This window comes from Eupeodes corollae, chromosome 1 (assembly GCF_945859685.1).
Source record: "Eupeodes corollae chromosome 1, idEupCoro1.1, whole genome shotgun sequence".
Lineage (NCBI taxonomy): Eukaryota > Metazoa > Arthropoda > Insecta > Diptera > Syrphidae > Eupeodes > Eupeodes corollae.
In genome coordinates, this window is record NC_079147.1 from 176775396 (window position 1) to 176784212 (window position 8817).

The 8817-nt window shown below is 38.0% G+C and overlaps 1 protein-coding gene across 3 annotated transcripts in view; it reads left to right on the plus strand.

Moving 5' to 3' along the window:
* Nucleotides 1-2582, plus strand: part of LOC129940317 (centaurin-gamma-1A) — a 455674-nt gene extending 453092 nt beyond the window's left edge. For all 3 annotated transcript variants that reach the window (XM_056048621.1, XM_056048623.1, XM_056048622.1), the window contains exons 6-9: nt 36-153; nt 225-443; nt 512-656; nt 970-2582. In XM_056048621.1, the coding sequence (XP_055904596.1) occupies nt 36-153; nt 225-443; nt 512-656; nt 970-1329 (842 nt within the window). In that variant the 3' untranslated portion in view covers nt 1330-2582. The remainder of the gene's footprint in view (nt 1-35; nt 154-224; nt 444-511; nt 657-969) is intronic.
* The last annotated feature ends 6235 nt before the right edge of the window (nt 2583-8817 follow it).

The window sequence follows — 8817 nt, forward strand, 5'->3', positions numbered from 1 at the left end:
TTCTATCGATACTTTTTTTGTTTGAATCATTACAGATCCTGAATGGGCTAGTCTTAATTTGGGAGTTCTAATGTGTATAGAGTGCTCTGGCATTCACAGGAATCTCGGATCTCACATTTCTAAAGTTCGATCTTTGGATTTAGATGATTGGCCGTAAGTTTTTTTGTTTTCCTTTCTTCGAACCTCGAACAAAGTATATTAACTTTTTTGTTCTCTTTTAATAGTGCTGGTCATCTAAGTGTAATGTTAGCTATTGGAAATAGTCTAGCTAATTCAGTATGGGAAGCCTGCACTCGAAACAGACCCAAACCACGACCAAATTCAAGCCGGGAAGAAAAAGAATCATGGATTCGAAACAAATACGAGGCTAAAGATTTTCTACCCATGTGCAATCAAAATACGAATGCCACAGCTGGACAGCAGCTTATCGAAGCAGTGATAAGGTAAGAACTAAGACATTACCTTCTCTTGTAGGACTATAAAATTAACTTACTTGTTTTTATCTTTGTAGATCTGATATGAAATCAATAATTCTAATACTTGCTAATGCAACCAATGAAGTCACTAACTCAACTGTTAGTCCAAGGGATGTTCGAACGCCTCTGTTGCTTGCTTGTGCTATTGGAAACTTGGCTATTGCTCAATTACTGATATGGGTAAGTTTAAAAAGAAGCAAAAAGGGAGCTACGTTGGGCGCCATTTTTGAACGCGATGGTTTTAGTTTTAAAAAAGTGTTAATTTTTAAAACTGCCCAAATCCTTGATAACAGAAAAATTTGTATACAAAATTAAAATTAATCTCTTAATTTTAAATATGTTACTCTTTTTATTCAGTCTTTTAAGAATTAAAGAAAAACAATTAATTATCCTCAATAAAATGGCGTCCGGTGTGTGATCTTCTTGCAACATTTTCCCCAAACTTCCTTAAGAATTCCACAGAAAATAACATTTTATATTCCTTTTTTTGCAGAATCATGCCAACATCAAACACACCGATCACGAAGGACGTACCTGCTTAGCTTATGCACGTGCTGCCCAATCTCTAGCCACGGCCAAATCCCTTAAAGCAGCTCAAACAAATTCTAGCAATACCAGCACCACATCCTCAACATCCTCCACTAATTCCTCCTCAGCGGCGATATCGAATGGTGGAAGTGGAAATGGAATTCCAACACCACACTACAGCGTTGAGGAAACAACCGCCTTAGTTGAGCTGCTTATGAGTCTAGGATGTCCTGAATCGGCACCTTTAACCGCCAGCGGAACATTACCTCGACGAAGGGATACTCTCGGGACACCCTATGAAAAAGCTGTATCTGGTGTTATTTAAGAAAAAAAAAAAACAAATAGAATTAACAATCAAATTTAAAAAAAAAAACTGTTTTAAACAAAAATAAAAAAAAAGATGACGAAAAAATCTCATAAAGCAACCCTAATAAATATTTACTTGGGGCTAAATATGTATTTTATATGTATATGTTAACCTAGGATAAGATATCGTTGATTTTTGTTTTTAACTTTTATTTTGTATTTTTATTTAATTGTAGTCCTTTCTTCTTTGTTTAAATTAATTAAATATTGAATCCTATTTTTGTTGCGGCCAGTGATGCTCCTTGATGGACCCAAAACATACACACACACATTCTACCTTCTTTATATAAACTTTGTTAAAACTTTATAATTATGTATTTGTTTCCAACGATATATCCTCATTGTTTGTTTTATCTTTTTATTTTTAATCTTTTTTTATTAAATATTATAAATGTACTTTGTTTCTATATAATATCCTTGGAAGAAGGTTAAAATTCAAATATATGTATGTATGTATGTATGTGTAGAAAAAAACGAAAAATTATATTCCTTAGTTTAATGTTTTTTTTTATTTTTGCGTAATTGTAATTTTATATTTTATAAATATTTTTTTTTAATTGAATGTGATTCACCTTTTTTTTGTTCAAAATTTTTGTAATGTAACATATTATTATAATATAATGAAATATAAATGTATTGACAGAGGATTTCATAAGGAACATCCTATAAAAAAAAAAAAAAAAACAGTAAATTAATAAAATATATATAAATAACAATTAAATATAAATTAACAAAATATGAAATAAAATAATTTAGATATTAAGAAATTAAGTTATTAGACAAAAAAAAAGTGAAAGTAAATTTTAAAAAACATACAAAATCGGAAGCATTAGAAAACGCAAATCGACTTTATAATAAACAAACAAAAATACAATCGCTCGCTATAGTGGAATTACAATAAAGCTGATACAAAATATTAATTACATTTTACACTTTGCTGAATTAAAAATTCATAAATAAATACAAATTTAATGCAATTTGAAGCACAGAATAATATAAAATTGTTGCGATCTAAAATAGCGCATAAAAATCACGTTTTTTTCTAAATCTTGTAAGAAATGATTATAAATAAAGATTTTAAATAAAAACAAATAGATAAATACCACAAAAACAATAAAATTTGCAAAATATACACGAAAATTTACATGAAATGTTTTAAAATCAAATACCAATAACAATCGAAAGAAAATAAATCACAATAATGCAAAAAAATGTCTTTTAATTTTAATTTCGAAACTAAGGATCTCTATAAATTCCAGATATTCCTTATCGGAATCTCGTTTAATCAATTTTACTTAATCAGAAGTTTGTTTTCTTCTATGTTCTTAACCACTGTCCTTTTTGATTAAAAAAAAGATGACAGGGGCCAGATTCTGTAATAAACGAAACGAAAGCGAACGTTCGTTTTTCAAAAACGAAAGAAATTTTACGACACTGATATTTGGCATTCTGAATCGCTTCATACCCAATCAAATTTTATTGCATACTTCTGATATGTTGATATCTTTCAGATATCTTAGGAAATAGGACATACATATAAATCGATAAGTAAAACTTGAGCAAGAAGTAAAACAAAAAAAATATTAAGAAAATTGATTAAAGTAAAATTTAAAAAAATAAGAAGACTCATCACGAAATGAAATTCAAAACAAAACCGAATGTTTAAAACCGCTGGAAATGTAAGTGTATTAAACACTTAAATTTAGTATTCACATTTACAATTAGTAATTTGTTGTTTTTACTAACAATCATCGTATTAATACTGCGGTATTCCTTCCCATTGTAAAACATTCATTCGCTTGGCCGGATTAAACTTATTTGGGTGCCAACACACAACCAATAACAGACAAGCTACAAGTCCAAAACGATTTGTATTTTGTATTGTAAAGAAATATTCTTTCCTTATTTGATAAGGAACCCTTCTACACAAAACATTAAATGGAATTGTGCATGAAATAAATAAATCATAAGGTAATAAAGTTCAGCTTTCAGTTGAATGAAAAAAAAATGATCAATTGTCATTTTGACATAAGTTGACTTGGCTTGATAGTACGGGAGATTTTTTTTTTTTTTTTTTGCCCGGCAAAATCCTCATTCAAACCTTCCAAGTTGGTGCCAGGCGGGAATTATCACCACAGTAGTCCTGTGCGTTTTTGGCAGGATGGTGATTAGCTAAGGTTGAGTTGGATCGATGAATTGTTGTAACTCCTCAATAGTGCAACGTTCGGAAACCCAATTTAATCATAGTTTAGAGGTTCCTAATTTCAGTGGTGGTGTGAGCGTACTAGTACGAAAACCGTGCCGAAGAATGAAAGGCTGGGGGATAAACCAGCCGTTAACGAGCTCTTTCGGATGCTGTAGCAAGGTCCGTCATATTTCTGCCTTAACCCGGCAAGCGGCTCTGCCGGGGCTGACTGTCTTTCCGCTTTACTCGTGGGAATAAAATGAAAAAAATTAAAAATAAACAAACAAGCAAAACTATCCTAAAACAAAAAAATCGCACCAAGGCTGCCAATGCGGTCACATCACCTGAAGAGGATGTCGAGCCAAATCAGGTGTGTGAACGTGTTGTCAACCTTGTGGTTGCTACTAGTGGCGAGAGTCCTTCTCCCTCTACTAGCCGCAACATATACTTGAAGGAATTACCCGTCAGTGGAACAGCTGTGACGCTCGGCAGTCCCAATGGCGGAAATTCCACACCCCACCTCTTCCCCGCTTCTGCTAGGACGTCGCAAGCGACCCCAAGAAGAGACACCCCATCCGGAGAGACAAAATCTGCGACATGTGGAATTGACTCGAAGGGTGAGGGCACACCCGGATTGGTATCGGTAGCGATTAAATCTGGAGGTGGACCCACATCTGTGACACACGGACATAGCTCTGGGCCGGCCAAAAAGAAGTCCAAGAAGTCACAGGCCAATCGAGACCAACGCAATGCCGAAAGGATTCTAGCCGCAGTCGGTGTCATACCGGCGACGGAAAGAACCCCAGAGCAAACGCGTAAACTCGAGTGGGCTAGTGGCTTTCTTAGCAAAAAAGCTAAACCGACCTGCGGTGACTCAACGTCAAAGCAAGATAGGTCTTTCGAGGGTGACAAGCCCGAACCAAAAAGGCAGAAGGTGCTTTCCAACAGCACAACAGCCGTCAACAAAGATCTTTCATTCAGCGGCGCGCTCAAAGGTAAGATCATTGCCGCGGTCATTGACAGAAGTCATGTGGATGGTAACATCTCTCATGATCATTGGGCAGAGGTCAAGGCTCACCTCAGTTTCAGATTTTTATCTGTCATCATCAGAAGTCTGGCCGGGTGCCAAGCTCGAGGTTGTTGCAAGGGAGAATATTCCTTGCCGGCCAAGAGCACGTATAATGGTCCCGGCTCTTCACAACTGTCCAGACATGATCATGAAACTGATCAAAACATGTAATCCGGACCTGCCTACTCACGACTGGAAAGTACCAAAGGTTGAGAAGGAGACAGTGGGTCACTATAGATCGGCTCTCATGCTGATCAATAGGAAATCACTGGCTTCACTGGCCGCGACCAAAGGCGTGATTAGGTATGGTTTTGATGAAATCATGATCCGCATATACAAAAAAGATGAAGATACACTAAACACGCACTGAAGCCTCTTCAGTGGAGGGAAGCGCTTCATTGGCAACGAAAATGGAAGTCGATGCAACACCAAAAGTGGAACCATCGACATCCACAGCCCCAAATAAGCCATCCGACGTGGAGGCTAAAACTACAGTCGACAGTAACTCCGACATGGAGACGCCATCTTAGGCATCACTCGGAGTGAGGAAGACCTGCTTAGGTCCTCCTCAGACGAGGAAAACGCCGACAAAACAGTGGTGGAGGTTGATCTGATTAATAGTAGCAATGCTGCGATTAGTACAGATTAATCTCCATCACGCCATCATGGCCACGAACGACCTAATACTCCGACTGCATATGAACAAGGAAGACATCGTGTTAATACAGGAGCCGTGGGTCTCAAACTCCATCATCAGAGGTCTCAGGACTCCTGGCTATAATATATTGTATGCATCGGAGAAAGGTGAACCAAGGTCATGCATGTTAGTAAAAAATGACTTAAACATATTTTTACTCCCCAATTACAGCGACAAGGACACCGCTGTCCTAACAACGGATAAAGCCACCTACTGGCTCATATCCTCCTACCTTGGCCACGACAGCCCAATTCCAGGAAACACCTTGAGGAAGGCAATTGCGGACGCGCAATCGAAAAAAGTTGGTCTCCTAATTGGTTCAGACGCTAACGCCCATCACACGGTATGGGGTAGCTCTGATATAAATAAGAGAGTACGTATTTGATTATTTACTAAGCACTAACCTACCCATAAGTAATCTTGGTAATGAACCCACTTTTGTAACCAAAAATAGGAAAGAGGTACTTGATATTACACTTACCTCTGACTCGATCCACAATATGATTTTAAACTGGCATGTCTCAAAAGAGAATTCCTTCTCTGACCACAAATACATTCAGTTTGAGCTCAAAGATGTAGCAAATACATCTACGGGATTTCGAAATCACCGGAATACAAACTGGGAGCGTTATAGGGAGGTACTAGTACAACTGCTTAATCACAACCTTCTTAAAAGCTCCTCCAGTAAAGATGAACTAGACCTTTCTGTAAATCATCTAACCGAAGCCTTAAATGAATCAATGAGATCTTCATGCCCTGTAACCATTTTAAAGGGTAAAAAGAAACCTCATTGGTGGCATAAAGAACTAGAACCTTTCAGAAAGAGCTGTCGCAAACTCTTCAACAGATCTAAGTACACTAAATCTCCTTCTGACTGGGACTTATACAAACAAGCTCTAAGGCAATATAAAAAAGAATTAAGAAAGAGTAAGAGGTGTTCTTGGAGAAATTTTTGTGGTAAAATAGAAAATACTTCAGAAGCCTCGAGACTCAGGAAAATTCTCTTAAAAAGTCCAACAATACCCAGTGCTTTAAAGACAGAAGCAGGCACGTGGACTATCACTGATGAAGAATCTCTTAATCTGTTATTATACACCGACTTTCCACTTTCGACTTAACATCAGAGTCTCAAGCTTCTACAAGCGATTTAGTTGATCTAATAACGCGGGAAAAACTGCAATGGGCCATAGACAGCTTTGATCCATATAAATCTCCAGGACCAGATGGAATCATTCCGGCCGAACTACAAAAATGCTCAGACATGATTATTCCACCATTGGAAATCATTCTGACAAGCTGTGTAAGGTTGAGATATATTCCCAAAGCCTGGGGAATGGCAAAAGTAGTCTTCATTCCCAAAGCAGGGAAACCCTCACACGTTAACCCTAAAGATCTACGACCAATCAGCCTATCATCCTTCCTTCTTAAAACCTTGGAAAGATTGATTGAAATTTGTATCAGACATAATTTAAAACCATGTCTCATTTCCACAGCTCAACATGCTTACTCTAAGGGAAAATCAGTAGAATCAGCACTTCACTCACTGGTACGTACTATTGAACAGAAAGAAAGAAAGAATATAACCTGGTAGCGTTCCTAGATATTGAAGGAGCTTTCAACAACGTGAGTTACCAGGCGATCACAACAGCAATGGATAAGCTGAAATTAGAGAAGTCACTCATAGATCTTATAAGTCTCATGCTCAAAAGCAGGACAATAATTTCTAACATGAGAAGTTTTACTACCACCAGATCGGTGAATCGAGGCACTCCCCAAGGTGGAGTCCTTTCGCCTCTTTTATGGAAAATGGTAGTAAACGACTTACTTACAGCATTGAAAACAGAGGGTTTCAAGGTGATTGCCTATGCTGACGACGTTGCGATATCCGTATCTGGAAAGCACCCCCAAGTTCTCTCGGAACTCCTACAAAATGCCCTAAACAGGCTATAACTAAATGGGCTAAGCAATGTGGATTGGACGACAACCTACACAAAACAGAATTAATACTCTTTTCGTGAAGATATAAAATTCCTCAGATTAGCCCACCCAAGATTAGAGGAATACCATTAAGCTTTTCCGATCAAGCTAAATATTTGGGCCTCATTTTAGACAAAAAACTAAATTGGAAGGCAAATATTGATAAAAGAGTCAAAAAGGCTACTGTAGCGCTTTTTACTTGTAAAAAGGCCATAGGATCAAAATTGGGCTTCTCCCCAAAAATAACCCACTGGCTATACACTTCGGTAATCAGACCGATACTCATTTATGGAGCCGTCGTATGGTGGACCGCACTGGACAAGATGGTAAATCTAAATAAGCTCATTAAAGTCCAGCGGTCAGCAGGTATGTGCATCACAGGAGCACTTCGCACAACACCAACCGCAGCACTGGAAGTGCTTTTAAACCTAACACCACTTGACATCTTCTCTAAAAAGGTGGCTGCCAACTCATGTGTAAGGCTTAGAGCTACCTCTCAATGGACCAGTAACAATACTGGACATACAACTATTCTAGACAATTTCAGATCTATCCCAGATCGCTTAGACTATACCACCCCAAAAATGGTATTTTGTAAAAGATTCCATGTGTCCATCCCTTCAAGATCCTCCTGGGAAGAAGAGGGACCCCTGGAAGACGATGCGGTACACTTCTATACTGACGGTTCAAAGACCGATCACGGAGTTGGAAGTGGTATCTTTTCAGAACAACTGAATCTCAGTCTATCCTATAGACTTCCCAATCAATGTAGTGTATTCCAGGCAGAAGTAATGGCAATTAAAGAAGCACTATCCTGGCTCAAAGAAAACGTTATATCTTGTAAGGATATACGAATCTTCTCAGACAGCCAAGCCGCTCTTAAATCTCTCGCGTCTGTCTCCACAAACTCTCGAACAGTCCACGATTGTCAATCATCTCTGAATGAGATGACGGAACAGTTTAACATTCACCTCATTTGGGTGCCGGGCCACAGAGACATTCCGGGGAACACTTCTGCCTTATGTTATACAAAAACATAACATAGGAACACCACTCGGTACATGCAAATATCTTCTCAAGCAATATGCTCTAGAAACAACAAATGCTAGATGGTCACAAAGTACCACCTGCCTAGCAACCAAGCAAATATGGCCAAGTATTGACTTAAAACGGTCAAAAAGCTTGTTATCACTGAGCAGACAAAGTATAAGCTCTACAATTGGAGTAATAACGGGACACTGCCTCATAGGAAGACATGCTCTGAGGCTAGGGGTCTACACAAATGACTTCTGTAGAAGCTGCATGGACGAGGAGGAAGAGGAAACAGTCCAACACCTTCTGTGTACATGTCCAGCACTCTCCATTAGAAGGAATAACTTTCTCGGTAATCCCTTCTTCGATAACACCAGTGAACTGGCAACGATTGACACAAAACGTCTCTAACTTTATTAAAAGTACAAAATGGTTTGTTTGAATTCATTACTCTCCCATGAGTTACCTCATCAGTGGTATCACAATG